Source organism: Medicago sativa, chromosome 3 (assembly GCF_051527215.1).
Source record: "Medicago sativa cultivar Bolivia chromosome 3, Bolivia_mono, whole genome shotgun sequence".
In the NCBI taxonomy this organism is placed as follows: Eukaryota; Viridiplantae; Streptophyta; class Magnoliopsida; order Fabales; family Fabaceae; genus Medicago; species Medicago sativa.
Genome location: NC_140751.1, coordinates 80,610,594 through 80,625,575, shown reverse-complemented (window position 1 = coordinate 80,625,575; position 14,982 = coordinate 80,610,594). Strand labels below are relative to the sequence as shown.

General features: G+C 34.1%; 1 protein-coding gene and 1 pseudogene across 9 annotated transcripts; one reads left to right on the top strand and one right to left on the bottom strand.

Annotated features, from left to right (window-relative positions):
- The first annotated feature begins 412 nt into the window (after nt 1-412).
- Nucleotides 413-9,561, top strand: AGO6 (Argonaute family protein). Of its 8 annotated transcripts, none has more exons than XM_085754456.1 (23): nt 413-538; nt 1,963-2,198; nt 2,265-2,467; nt 2,554-2,769; nt 2,891-3,027; nt 3,116-3,213; nt 3,293-3,390; nt 3,513-3,681; nt 3,820-3,936; nt 4,015-4,122; nt 4,269-4,331; nt 4,441-4,554; nt 4,651-4,816; nt 4,906-5,018; nt 5,137-5,274; nt 5,411-5,565; nt 7,368-7,433; nt 8,154-8,217; nt 8,355-8,475; nt 8,546-8,619; nt 8,783-8,877; nt 8,961-8,992; nt 9,075-9,561. In XM_085754456.1, the coding sequence occupies exons 1-23, from the start codon at nt 505-507 to the stop codon at nt 9,239-9,241; spliced, it is 2,784 nt and encodes a 927-aa protein (XP_085610582.1). In that variant the 5' UTR covers nt 413-504; the 3' UTR covers nt 9,242-9,561. The 8 variants fall into 8 exon arrangements, with proteins under 8 accessions (XP_085610582.1, XP_085610581.1, XP_085610580.1 ...); XM_085754455.1 differs by having other exon boundaries at nt 2,551-2,769; XM_085754454.1 differs by having other exon boundaries at nt 2,548-2,769.
- A 2,847-nt stretch (nt 9,562-12,408) lies between these two features.
- LOC146940738 (uncharacterized) lies at nt 12,409-14,295 on the bottom strand (annotated as a pseudogene). Its single transcript, XR_015032141.1, has one exon. The product of XR_015032141.1 is annotated as an uncharacterized LOC146940738 (transcript).
- Nucleotides 14,296-14,982: the final 687 nt, after the last annotated feature.

The window sequence follows — 14,982 nt, the reverse complement described above, 5'->3', positions numbered from 1 at the left end:
TTTAACAAAGTGGTAAGTATTAGTCAAACTTAATGTGAGATGTGAGATCTGGAGTTCAAATAAGTGTAAAGATGTAGTATAACGTAAATATTCAACATTTTAATTAAGGGTCCTTAAAAAAGAACATTTTAATCAAGGGATAATACAGGAGTAAAGATTCTCTCAATTTGTTTAAAATAAATGGATAATATCATTTAAAGATAAATAAATATACAAAAAATATATAATGACGTGGAGTTACACCCTTCGGTCACAAATATAAGTAAAAATTCATATTTTAAATTCATTCAATAAATGATGTATGTTGTCTACAATAAAGTCCACATACATTATTTATTGAATGAATTTAAAACATGAATTTTTGCTTATATTCGTGACCGGAGGTGTATACATCTAAATAACTTTAAGCACTGTTAATTACTTTCAAACTTTTTCACCACTAAATCTATAAATTGAAGAAATGAAGAGACGAAAATCTTAGTAGAGGTGGCAGCCGAGAAGTCAATGACCTATTGTTTCCCTCTCTTTCTTTTGTTAGGTAGGTCCCCTCACTCACTCGCACTCACACACACACACACTTTGAATGAAGAGTAAAACACACACTCACACTCTCCCTATGAAAAGTAGAAACTAATAGTCCGTTCTTCCGTTATTCATCTCCCAAACCCTACAATTTCAACCTCATTTCGGTACGAACCCTTCAATTTTACCTCTTTTATGCTTTTCTTTTCGTTGATTATTACACATTACACTCACCCGGTTTCTCAAAATCAAGTTTCACGAAACCCATTTCTTGCATTGCATGTTGTTATTTTCTAATCTTAGGGGTTTTCTCATTCTTCTGCATTTCTCTCTTTTCTTTAAATCATTGTTTTGCCTCTCCCAATCTTCGTAATATTTGGGTTTCATTTTAGTTTTAAGGTATTTGTTGATTTTCGTTGGCCGTTGCAATTTTTTCAATTTGGACAACATGCACAAAATCAGCAACTTCAATCAATGCTGGCGCATGAGTGATTTGTGTGGAGTTCAATGTAACTAGCAGAACAATTTTTTTTTATTTTTTTTTAGAGAGAGAATTTGGGTAGCACTTAAGATAGAAAAGATGGTTTGGCTATGTAGACAGAATGTACGTCGATTATGTAGTAAGAAGAGTAGATCAGATGAAGCGTAGTTAAATCACTAGAGGCAGAAGATGACCTAGAAAAACTTAAGAGAAACTATTAAGAAAGATCTAGAGATTAATTTAGTTGGATATGGATATGATATATGATAGAACATTATTGCGTCATTTGACTCATGTAGCCGACCCTCATTTGGTGGGATAAAGCTTGGTTGTTGTTTTGGGCTCCATTCCGATGAAACTTTTAAAAAGAATTGTCACCGACCCATATTAATTTAAATCCATTTTTGTTCACTTGATTTTGTAGTACTATACTGATTACTTATCAATAGCCAGTAATGTTTGGTTGAAATGAAAATACAACTACTGTGCTCAACGCTAATAAAAATAGGAGCTCCGAGAGGCAATATGTGCAATTTTTTATTTATTGTTTAGATACATGAGGTGCTTCGTAGAAACACTGTTTGTTTTCTTCTGTTGTTACTCGGAGTGATTGTCATAATTGGTATATGACACTAACTTATATTGAAACAATACATCTAATTTTGCTTCTTCTTGCCGCGACCAGACAATGGTGTATGACTGAAATGATCTTCAGTAATGACAATGAGTTGTTGTAGAGAAATTTTAGGCAGTGCTTGTTTCATATGCATCAAATTGGCATTTGACTTAATTTTTGCCGGAAAAAATTCCACACTTTTTTGTATTTTCTTCTGAAAATATATACAACTGTAACATATTACTGAATAATCTCTTGAAATTGCAGCTTACATATCTGTATTTTTGGCTTTCAAATATAGTATTTTCTTTTCCCGGTTGATGGTTTAAAGTGGCATTTGTAGCAAAAGCAAAGAAGATGGTGAGTGTACCTGACTTTGAAGAAGCTGTGGAGCCACCAGCTTTACCTCCATCACCTCCTGATGTGCTGTCTAGTATGGAAGCGGAACCAATAGCTCTCCCAACCTATTCTATTATCAGTAGGCTGAGTGTCGGGACCACAGGAAAACGCATACATTTGCTTGCAAATTTCTTTAAAGCTGCTGCCGATGCTACAGATGCAACCTTTTTCCAGTATAATGTATGTCAAGTGATTCTGTCATTGCAATTTCCCTTATTTGGCTTTGGCTTACTGAAGGTTTTTCAGGTTGCTATCATTTCAGAAGATAAAAGAACTGTTGAAAGCAAGGGCATCAGGAGAAAACTGATTAATAGGCTTCACCAAACATACTCTTCTGAACTTGGTGGCAAAAGCTTTGCGTACGATGGAGAAAGAACTTTGTACACAGTGGGTCCTCTTCCAGATAATAAATTTGAGTTCAATGTATTTCTTGAAGAAACATTTGCAAGGTGGTAAACTCTTTATATGACTGTTGTAGCTTTGCCTTGTTTTCTAGTGTTGAAGCTTATACTGCCTTTTTAAACTCTAGCAGCAGTACTGAGAGTTTTGGTGCTAATGGAAGCCCTCGCGAGGAAAATAAAAGGTCAAAACGTTCTTTTCAGTCAAAGACATTCACAGTGGAGATATGTTTTGCTGCCAAAATACCCTTGCAGTCCATTGTTCTTTCCCTTAAAGGGATCGAGTCATATGCTAATTCTCAGGATGCATTGAGGGTTCTTGATACCGTACTGAGGCAGCGAGCAGCTAACAGGTAAACTTACATTCTGTAAAGATAAAACTAAAGTAGTATCTTGAAATTTTGGTGCATGAATTTAGTTATTATGTTCATGGTCTAACTTAGTTGAACATGAATCCTTTCTTTGCGTGGAAAGAGGGTGTCTCTTGGTAAGGCAATCTTTTTTTCATAATGACTCGAGGAATTTCATCGATGTTGGAGGCGGAGTAGAAGGAGTTCGGGGTATTCATTCCAGTTTTCGTCTTACACAGGGAGGATTGTCTCTTAATATGGGTAGGAATGCTCCCATACTTATCATGGAATCTTGGCATCAGAAAGTTGTATTCTATTCTCGCTTATGTTCTTTATGTATGTATTTCAGATGTGTCCACAACGACGATCATAAAACCTGGACCTGTAATTGATTTTCTCCTATCCAACCAGAGTGTGAGGGAACCTCGTTATATTGACTGGGCAAAGGTGACAAACAACTAAATAAGATTCTTAACTTGGCATAAGTAATTTCCTGAAGGCATTTTTCTTTCTGGGTAATCTGTAGGCCAAGAGAATCCTTAAAAATTTAAGAGTTCGTGCTACACATCGTAACCAAGAATTCAAAATTTATGGCTTGAGTGAGAAACCCTGCATTCAACAACTGTAAGTGCTTATTTTTTATGGTCAAGTGTTTATTTTTTTAACTTTAAATCTCAGAAAAGGGAAAATAAAAAGTGATGGGTCTCATGACTGGAAAAACATGAAGTTTTTTATTTCTTCGGCAGTTTTAGTATGAAGATGAAAAATGGAGAAGACAATAACTCGGAGCAGACCGTGGATATTACCGTATATGAATATTTTGCTAAACACCGTGGCATTGAGCTGACCTCTTCTGCTTACTTTCCATGTCTTGATGTTGGGAAGCCAAATCGGCCCAACTTTTTGCCTCTGGAGGTTTGTTGAATTCTATGCCCGAATGAACTATATCCTTGTTCTTCTTTTGTACCAATTGTATTATTTTGCTGTAACAGTTTTTCTTTTGGATTGGTTACATCTGATTATTATTTTTCCTTTTCTGTTCTATTTGTGTAGCTATGTTCACTTGTTCCCCTCCAGCGGTATACAAAGGCATTATCTCCTGTGCAAAGAGCATCTTTAGTAGAAAAATCACGCCAAAAGCCTCAAGAAAAAATCAAAGTTCTGACAAATGTATGTTTATAGTTATTGATATGCTGTGTCTTTTTTTTAAATGATAATATATTAATTAATGCTCATTAAGATTTACAGGCTATTGGAAATTCTGGCTATGATGATGATGCTGTTCTTGCCGCATGTGGTATTTCTATTGGCAAGCAATTCACTCCAGTTGAAGGAAGAGTTCTTGAGACACCAAAGGTATGTATCAACTTGCTATATTCACATTTTTGTGTGCACCAGAGAGTCGGAATGATAATAGAGAAAGCAGTGTAAAGGAGTTTGTTTGTTTTTCAATTAATTTTGAGAATTGAGTGCACCCTAATACAGTTCTCTTTGAGACACAGTTGAAGGTAGGTAATAATGAAGACTGCTTCCCCAGTAATGGAAGGTGGAATTTTAAAACGAAGGTATTGCATTATTGTTTCACATTCAGAATGTATTCAAGACTTCCTGTTTCTTATCTCAAATTTAATTAACTAGTTCAGTAGTTGATAGTTCTACATTCTCTTTTTGTAGAAACTTCTACAGCCATCAGATATTGGTTATTGGGCTGTTGTAAACTTTTCTAAACAATGTGATACTAGTTACATAACAAGGGAGCTGATTAGATGTGGAATGAGCAAGGGAATGGTATGTATTATACCTTGTTCTATGGTGTCAGAGTATACTTATCTACCATCTTATTCTGCATTTAATTGACTGTTTCATATTCCTGAGTATTTACAGAATATTGAGCGGCCATTTACTTTATTAGAGGAGGAAGCACAAATGAGAAAATTTAACCCTGTTGCAAGGGTTGAAAAGATGTTTTCCTTGCTGTCATCTAAACTTAATGGTCCACCAAAGTTGATTCTTTGTGTCTTGCCAGAGAGGAAAAACTGTGACATCTATGGTATTTCTTTTAGCAACGTTTTCCAGTGTTTCCTTTACGTTGATATTTTTGTTGATATTTTTATTCACCGTGTTCTTTGTAAATTTCAGGGCCTTGGAAAAGGAAGTGTCTGAGTGATGTTGGGGTTGTCACACAGTGCATTTCCCCTCTCAAGATCACTGATCAATACCTCACTAACGTACTTCTTAAAATCAATTCTAAGGTAGTTAAAGACTACTATACAACCATGTTATATTTAAATGCGTAACATCTGTAGCTTATTTTGACAAGATAATGTTATGCACAGTCTTAAAAAATTTGTACATATATTCTTATTACAGCTTGGAGGAATAAATTCTTTGCTGGCAATAGAGCATTCTGGGCATCTTCCCTTGATTAAAGATACCCCAACGATGATTTTAGGGATGGATGTCTCTCATGGTTCCCCTGGCCGATCAGATATTCCATCAACAGCTGCTGTAAGGCTATTCTTTTTTTTTATTTCCCCTATTTTTGTTGTAAGCAATCAAACACAATGCTATGTTATCCTTGCAATACAACCTGTTTTGTATTTTTGGTCATCTCTGCAGCTAATTCTAGTTATGTTGGATTTAGGTTGTTGGATCTCGATGCTGGCCTCTAATTTCGAGATATAGAGCATCTGTAAGATCACAGTCTCCTAAGGTGGAGATGATTGATTCTCTATTCAAGCCTGTGGATAAGATGAATGATGCTGGTATTTTAGAAAAAAAGGATGATGGTATTATCAGGTTTGATTAAATATATTGAAATAGTTCTATTTTGTACTACCTCCAACCTTCATATATAAAATCCTCTTGTAAAATCTTGTTGTCCTTTTTTATAAGACCCATTCAAATTACAAGATGCATTAATTATTAACAAAAATATCCCTAATTAAACAGAGAGAATCAAAGGCTAATCATTTCTCTCACTGAATAATTGAAGGATACTTTAGAAAAGAGAATATATGTTATTGACAAATTTGATATAAAAACTACTTTTCTTAGTTGTGCTTTGGAAAGGAATAGAATGACTATGTGGGGAGGGAAAGTTAAGATTTGTAGTGAAAGAAATAGTATTTGATAAAAAAGGAATATTTCACACAGGGGGGATGCATATCACTTTGAGGTTTCATCTTGTAGCCTGGGGCATACAGAACTTTTCTTAGGAGTATTTTTTTAATGCATTTTACGTCTTTCATTTCTAGTTTCTTGAAATATAATATCCAGCTTTGAGTCTATTAATTTGCACTTTCATTGAGAAAGATAAAGAGATTGAAGTTAGTGTACAAAACCAGAATGGAATCATCCACATAGCATGAAAATTTGAAACCATGCCTGTGAGCTTTATTAAACTCCGGATACCGTGATAGAAACTGAGATTTGGTTGAAAATGAGAGAAATTGAAAGTGAAAATCTAATGCTTTTCGGAAATTGATTTCTAACTTTGTAAATTTTAAGTGTAGACTCTACAACAGTATTTATACATGAGTCTTAGCTTGTCAGGAAATCCATTAATCAGACTAAAATATAATCTTACATTTCCCTAACTATTTGATATTCATCTAAGAGAACAATAATAGACTTAGAATATTCTAGAGGGTAACATAATTATGCTATAATATTCTAGAAGTTCTGCATCATACAGTAAACACGGGCACTGTAGGAATATAATGACTGTATGGGGAGGGAAAATTAGTAGAAGATTTGTAGTAAAAGAAATATTATTTGATAAAATAGGAATATTTCACATAGGGGAATGCATATCACTTTGAGGTTTCATCTTGTAGAATTTTTCTTTGGAGCATTCAGTCATGCATTTTATATCTTCCATTTCTAGTTTCTTGAAATATAATATCCAGCTTCGAGTCTATTAATTTGCACTTTTATTGAGAAAGATAAAGAGATTGAAGTTAATGTACGAAACCAGCAATCATCGACATACCATGAAAATTTGAAACCATGCCTGTGAGCTTTATCAAACTCCGGATACCGTGATAAAAACTGAGATTTGGATGAAAATGAGAGAAATCGAAAGTGAAAATTTAATGCTTTTCGGAAATTGATTTCTAACTTTGTAAATTTAAACAATATTTATACATGAGTCTTAGCTTGTCAAGAAATCCATTAATCAGACTCAAACGGAATCTTACATTTCCCTAACTATTTGACATTCATCTGAGAAAACAATAACAGACTTAGAATGTTCTAGAGGATAACGTAATTATGCCATAATATTCTAGAAGTTCTGCATACTACAGTAAATACAAGCCCTGTAGATAAGCGACAAACGAAGAAACAACATTCAACACTACATTCATCATTGTCCAGCTCCAGCCTCATATATTCCATAATATACTTTTCTAATATAATGTTGAGTGCTAACATAATTTTTTTATAGGGTAATCATACATGGTATTTTTTTTTTTAAGTGGTAATCATATATGGTTTACAATGAAGGGCTTCTTGTAATGACATTCTTTTTCTTTATTTGTTGTGATGTATACATGAATGATTGTATCAATTAAAATTTGAATGATATTTCATTGCAGCGAATTGCTTCTAGATTTCTATAGTTCAAGTGGCAACCGCAAACCAACTCAAATTATTCTCTTCAGGTGTCATTCTATAACTTGTTACGTTTGTTAGATATATAGTCGTCTTTGTTCTTTAGGATGTTTTTGATAATGGCTATTATAATAACATCAAGAAAACATTAATGCATGGTGAGCTACTTGTATTTATTAGTGGGAATTAGGTATTGTGGGTTGCCCATATGAGTAGTATGAGATGTTCGGTGGAGTACTCAAGGGGCTTGGTTATTCCCTCTTGATAGCTAGCTTTTAAGGGAGGGTTCCCCAAGTAGTGGCTACCTACGAAGGGGATGGCCGGAAAAAAACCGAGTAAAATGTTGCAGAGTGCCGCCGCCAAGACGTCATCTCTCAAGGGCACCGCAGTCACTTCCGTTTAATGGGTTGCCTAAATCCCACATCGAGTAGTATGGGATGCACATTAGACTATTTTAAGTGGTTTTATTCTTCTGCCTTGACATCTAGTTTTTATGGGAGGGTTCCCTAAGTGCTTTAATACATATCAAATCACTTGCTACTCAATCAAATAAGTAACAAATGATACACACAGACATTAAGTGTCTAATTTAAGGAAAGAAAACTAATATTCACCTATTGATATCTAGTTATTAGTTTATGTTGTGCTAGTATTTGATTAGTGGCTATCATATTTTAGTTTTTTCAGGAAAATGGACTCACTTTTGGTGGCTTCAAATTCCTTTATCTCTTGTAAGATTTTTATTCACTCTGATGTCTTTTCTTGTTCAGGGATGGAGTTGGTGAATCTCAATTTCAACAGGTTTTAGATGTAGAGCTTAACCAGATAATAAAGGTTGTGTGCAACCCTCCCTTTTCGTTGATCAATTTGATTGGTTGTTTCTATTTTCAAAACAAAATAACCACAAAATTTACCAAAAGAAGATCCTAATTGAATCACCAACAATAAATGATAAACTGTTGTAATTACAGGCCTATAAACATATTGATGAGGTTGAGAACGATGATGTTCCCAAGTTCACTGTAATTGTGGCACAGAAGAATCACCATACAAAGCTGTTTCAAGCTAATGCTCTGGAAAACGTTCCTCCTGGTATGCTACTTTTTTGTCCTATACATATACAAACACTTGGGAACATTTTATCATAAATTTTCCTCTACAGGGACAGTTGTCGATACAAACATTGTGCATCCAAGAAATTACGATTTCTACATGTGTGCTCATGCTGGAATGATTGTAGGTTTTTCTATCTAGTTTCCTCACTTTTCTTTTTTAGTTATATTCCTTTTACAAGCATTAGTAGAGCATGTCGTACCAGTGAAATATCTCACCGCCAGTTGAAGAGTTGGCATTTTAACTTTTAATATGCCTTTTTAATCTTTTACTCTATATATAATAGGGAACGTCTAGGCCTGTGCATTATCACGTGTTGCTTGATGAAATTGGATTCTCACCAGATGGCTTGCAAAACTTGATCAATTCGCTGTCTTACGTGTAAGCATTCTACCTCCTTGTTTATATTATCATGTTTGACCTACCCCCAGATTGTCCTGCTGAATACCTTTTACTTATTTTAGGAACCAGAGGAGCACAGCTGCAACCTCAATTGGTACGCCATCAGAATTGTCTTTTGCATGACAATGTTTGAAATATGTTTTTTATTATTAATTTCTCCCTCCTTTTTTCTTCAGTGGCACCTATATACTATGCCCACCATGCTGCAGCTCAAATGAGAAAATTTATGAATTTTGATGATTTATCAGAAGCATCTCCAAGTCCTGATTCAGAGGGAAACATCCCCATTCAAGAGCTCCCAAAGTTGAATTGGAATGTCAGGGACTCAATGTTCTTCTGTTGAGATGGAACAGTAAATTCATTTTGAGTGACCAATTAAAGTGTAAATATCTATGGGATGTACAGTTACCATAGATGTTAAGACCCAATTTTTTTTTTGTAATCTCAGTAAGGGTTGTCGGAAATATTCCTATTACCATGATTGTGGTAATATTGAGTGTTTCACATTACACCAGTAGCTTTTGTGCGTAAATTTCTTATTTTGAAACAGTAATTTCCTCTGCCCGTCTTGTAGTAATGTCACTGATGTGAAGCCTACTTCCGTGGTTTCACTATTTTGGTGTGTTAGTTACTAGAATGAGAAGTGAATTATTTTGGTGTCTAGTACCGAGTTGAAACATTTTTCTAGATGTGAAACATAGGTGGATCTAGTGACTGGCTTTATATTTCTTCATAAATTTCGTCAGTTGAGGGCATATTTAAGGGTTTAGTATCAGTATTATCCTTTGAATGCATGGTAGTTCTGAACGAATAATTATTTTTTTGTTTTATAAAAATGTCGGAACCAATATTTTGTAAAGGCCATATAGTGCCTCTGAGTAGTTTTTGGCTTATTGATTTATTTCATATTCATCAACACCATTTTTCAAGAAGAGAAAAACAGTCCTAAGTATAGGCTTTTAAAACATTTCTAGGGATGCTTTTATCTTTTTCTTAAACAAATGGGATTCATGAAAAAACATACCTGAAATCAATAAAAATATTTAAAATCTTTACACCAAAAGTACATTTAAAATGATGGGTTATGCCCTTCAATGTAACAAAACGAGAAAAGTTAGTTTTAATGGCAATCAATTGAAGATTATTGCAAAAATATTATCATATAGTAATAAGATTTCATCTCCAGCAATACCATTTTCCAAGAAAAAGTAACAGTAGTTTTTTTTTTTTTTTGATATCGTAACAGTAATAGTTTTGTAAAAAAAAAAATAGTAATCATGACCGCGTAATAAATATGGTTAGTCTTACAATTAGGTGTAAAATAAACTGTATTTAATAAGACAGTGATAAGAAGTTCTCAAAAAAAAAAAAAAAAAAAAGACAGTGATAAGGGAGATTATTGCTAATCCATACAATAGGGTGAGCTTTGAGTCCTCTTTTTGGGTCTCATTAAAATATGAAAATAGGAGAAAGATAAATATTGGAGCAATTGCAATTCTTACTTCATCATAACTCCAAATGAAAAATATTTGGATGCTCATACATGAATGGAAAGAAGAAAAAAAATATCTCCTTGTTTATTTTTTCCTATCCTATTCTAATTGCCATACCTACTTCAATCGTTCCTTTGCATTAGAAGATATAACTGTAACCACTTGGTAGTGGATCCTCTAGTCTCCAAGTGAACCCGAATCAAAACGAGACGGTCCGAGTCCTGCAATTGCATATGCTTCTCCCCCTGCCAGCTCTTGACACTATCACATTCTAACACAATATAAATAAATTCTGAAATTGTGAAGCGATCTTCTGATGTCCATTATAAACAATTATGATAAGGTATTGAAAGAAAGGAAATAAAGTGTATGGTAACTGGCTAGGCATGCATAAAAAAATAATTTACAACCATACAAATGCTGAAAAATTATCGACACAGGAAAATATGATTATTCTTTGCAATTGGCTGAAAATAAGAACCATACTGGCATTGTGAGAACCTGATCATTTTTCTGGGCTTCCTAATGCTTAATAGACCCAGTAATGGTTTCCAACGTTTTTGGTTTCATCTTATTTCTTATACCCTTCATTATGCAGTTAACCATATCCAAATTTACAACGGCAACAGAAATTATATTTCATAGAAAAGTCAAGACTGTCAAGTTGATGCCCTTTTTTTATGTCATATTAGATCAAGCATATTTGAAAAGAAATCCATTGAAGTATTATGTTCAACAACTTGGACAACTACATTTCATGACTATACAAACCTTTCTGCTCTCTCCTTTCAATTATTAGCATACCATCTCGCATGTACAAAATCATATGTAATTTTTATCTAAAATGCTTTTAAAGGCAGAAATATAGCGTTCTCCTGAGATGAAAAACTATATGTGCACAATAGATAGAAATCTGACAGTAGAAGAAAAATGGCAGAAACTGTCAATATGAGGGAGGTAACGGTGTATTTCTTCCAGTAAAAAAGTTAAACTCACCATAAAATAAAAGAAGGGAAAGAGTGAATCAAAGGCAATATAGAAGTTGTTTCTATCATCAAAGGATAAAAAACACAATGACAAAGTTAGATTTTTGAAATTTGGCCGAAAAGAAGGAAAATCGTTCAAAAAGTATTAGTTAGTCATAAAACAAGGGGAGTGGAGTTTTCTAACTCAAAATCAGTATACGGATATCGCTAGCAATTACCAATGTAGTGCATAAACAAACTAGTAATGAGGCGAAAATGATACGTATAAGAGAATTGGTGCAGTTGGAGCAAGGATAAACAGTAGCAAGTTTTTTTTTGATTGATAATAGGAACAAATACAAAATTGAATTAGGACTGATGCATAACAATAGAATTACATGGTTATTGGTAGGCGTGGAATGCAATTTGAGTGAATGTGTTGCCTATTGAAACATAACACTACAAACTCACTAAAAAGATAATTTCAATTTCAGCTACAAAGAAGCTTTGCACAAAATTCCAATAGGTTCTTATTCTTTTCATCTAAATTACTAATGTTTGTAAAGTCACGAAAATTGTAAATTTCCTTCCTTGCACCTTTCGAACCACTCTGATAATGAAAATTGACTCACATACATGTATAAAATTTGAAAATCTATCACTGCTTATAGGATGAAAAGGGTGGGGAAGGAACATGCTGAGAGTGATCGAAAGAGACAATCAGTCCATGACGGAATAACTGTGAAAATTGTAAAGGCTATCGAATTAAGATTTAGCTATATGACTGGTCTATATAAAACATGTAAAAATGCACTTTTTTTAAGCAAAAGGCTTATTTAAAATATGGATGACCTACATAGATTCAATCAATTTTTAGTTTTTAACAATATGTCACTAGTCAGAGGGAAACTCAGACTCTAGCAAGGCCAATTATGTTGAAACTGTATTTAATAAGATAGTGATAAGGGAGAGTATTGCTAAAGTACATCCATACAATAAGGTGAGCTTTGAAGCCTCTTTTTGGATCTCATTAAAATACGAAAAATAGGAGAAAGATATAAATTGGAGCAATTCTTACTTAATCATAACTTCAAACAAAAGGAAGTTTACATTTTCAACAACAACAAAAAAAAAATCTAAGAAAAGTAAGATCAGAAACATAAAAAATTTAGCTCGAAAAGAGCAATTCTAGAATACTAGCAAATAATACATTGCTCAGAGAGTTCCCCCCTATCATTGTCGTAGGAATGAACTGCTATTTTTCGCAATGAAGGCCTGGAAAATTTTATCCAGGAAACAATATTACCAGACACTTTACGACAATTTAACAAATTGATCTCTCTCAGGTGTATGCATTTTTCTACTACTAGTCTCACTCCCTTCTCTGTGACATCATTACAAAATTCTAAGTCCAGTTGCAGAAGCCGAGGGCAAATCATTGAGATCACGTACAATACTTTATCATCAATTCTTGAGTTTGACAAGTTCAATACCTCGAGTTTGGAAGCTTCATAGTTGATCAAACATAGATTAGCTTGTGGGCACCGGACAAATTTAAAATGCCTAATCTTACGACATTTCTTTAACACTATATCAATACCTTCTTTAATGTAAAAGCAAGAGCTCAAATCAAGAAGTTGCATATTGGGAAACATGAAAGCAAACATGTGGATGTCTTCATCTCGCAAACATGAATTGGAAGCCAAATGGAGAGACTTCACTTGATGGTATACAACCAAATCTCGTGACGGCATTGAAACCTTTCCAATTCCTGTTGACTCCATTTTGATCTCAGTGAGCAAAGGACAGTTCTTAAGGAGTGCAAACAAGGCTAAATTGGTGAGGCATTCACAACCACTCACATTAATAAACACCAAATCACCAAGAAATGCACACAGCATATTGAAAAGCGGATCATTCAAAAACCTTGCTTTTTGAATATCTAGATGCTTCAGTGATTGACACTTTGACAGTAAATAATAGATCCCAGAATATGTGTAGTTGGAGCAATCTTTGAGGACAAGTTTCCTCAAAGGAGGAGGGTCAAGTGCTAAAGAGTGAAGCAGTTCATTACTAATATATGTATAGGACAAATCTAAACAAGTCAAGCTCTTCAAATTGGCCAATGAATTAATTAAGGATGAAGTAATGTTCTTCATTTCTATTGCTGCCCAAACGTTGCAGAAAGAGAAAGAAGTCAAAGTCTGTCTGTGGCAGATTGCAGAAGCCATACCATCATCTGTTATGCGAGAGCAATGAAACACAACCACCTCTTCTAGAAACTCACAGTTCAAACACAGTTGAAGGAGGGATGAATCAGTAATGTAGGAATTACCACCGAGATTAACCTTGCGGAGTTTTGAAAGCTTTTGAGTAAGAAGTTTTAGAGCATTGTTGTAATCCTCATAGCCGCTCATTCCTCCAGGCATGCTGATATTGAAATCTTGGAGGAACGGGAAAGAATCTGCAATGAAGGTTATATCAGTAGATTTGAAAGAACCAATATTGGAACAAATTAGAGAGGTCGAGGTTGATGATATAGTGGTGTTTTTGAGAATAGTTTGCAACCCTAATACGGGGAAGGTGGGCTGGTTGGAGAGGTTGAGGGAAGTGATGGAACACGAAGGAGGGAATCGACAGAGAAGTGTGTTTAGGTCACCGCCGAAGCCAGAGAGGTCGAGGGATTTGAGGTTTGGGAACCTTTGGAAGAGGCGATAGAGCGGCCATGGATTGTAGATTAATGCTACGGAGTAAACAGAACGGTTTGTGACGGAGAGGAACTGTTTGGAAACAAGGGATAGAGTATTTAAGTACCAATGCTTACGACAGCTATCGTGGTTTGGATATCACATATTCCCAGCAATCGTCCGGTAAACCACCTCCTGCTGCCATTCTTCTCCTCAGTGGAAACCAAATATATTATGTTTATAACTTTGCCAACACTTCATTCATATATATATATATATATATATATATATATATATATATATATATATATATATATATATATACACACACACACACACACACACACACAATAGTCACTTTCAAAACAGTATATATACAATAGTCACTTTCAAAACAGAACCCACGTAAATCTTGCAAAACAAACAGAACCACCTCATGTCGTTTCTTAATAAGGAAGATAAGTAATACTCCAAACATAAACCGAGTAATACTTATCTTCCTTAAAAAAAGAAAAAAGAGATGATACTTATATTTTTTTAAGAGTCTTATCTTCTCTTTTTTCTTTCTAATGTGAAGTAGACGGTTATTTTGTTAGGGTCATTAAAAAAAGAATTTATATATTATATTTATTATTTTTTTATTTTAAGATTTGTTATATTACTAGTATCATTGAAATAGATAAGTATAATTTGTTACGGTATGAAAGTACACAATATCTATTACCTACTAGTGTTTAGACGGGCACAGACGCTCTTCTTATTGCGCTAATGCGTATAAATTACGAACAATATTTTTTATGAAATTTTGATTAAAATTGTAACACCCCGTTTTCCCAACTTAAAAATTTCATAAAAATTATCAGAGTTATCAACATAACGGAGCATCACATACATCAATACATCATTTCCAACAAATATAATAATAGGAAATACTATTAT

Coding starts and splice junctions, on each gene's coding strand:
- AGO6 (XM_085754454.1), top strand. CDS start 505: ATGACCTATTGTTTCCCTCTCTTTCTTTTGTTAG. Junction 3,214..3,292: donor GTTATATTGACTGGGCAAAG/GTGACAAACAAC, acceptor GGTAATCTGTAG/GCCAAGAGAATCCTTAAAAA. Junction 5,275..5,410: donor ATATTCCATCAACAGCTGCT/GTAAGGCTATTC, acceptor TGTTGGATTTAG/GTTGTTGGATCTCGATGCTG.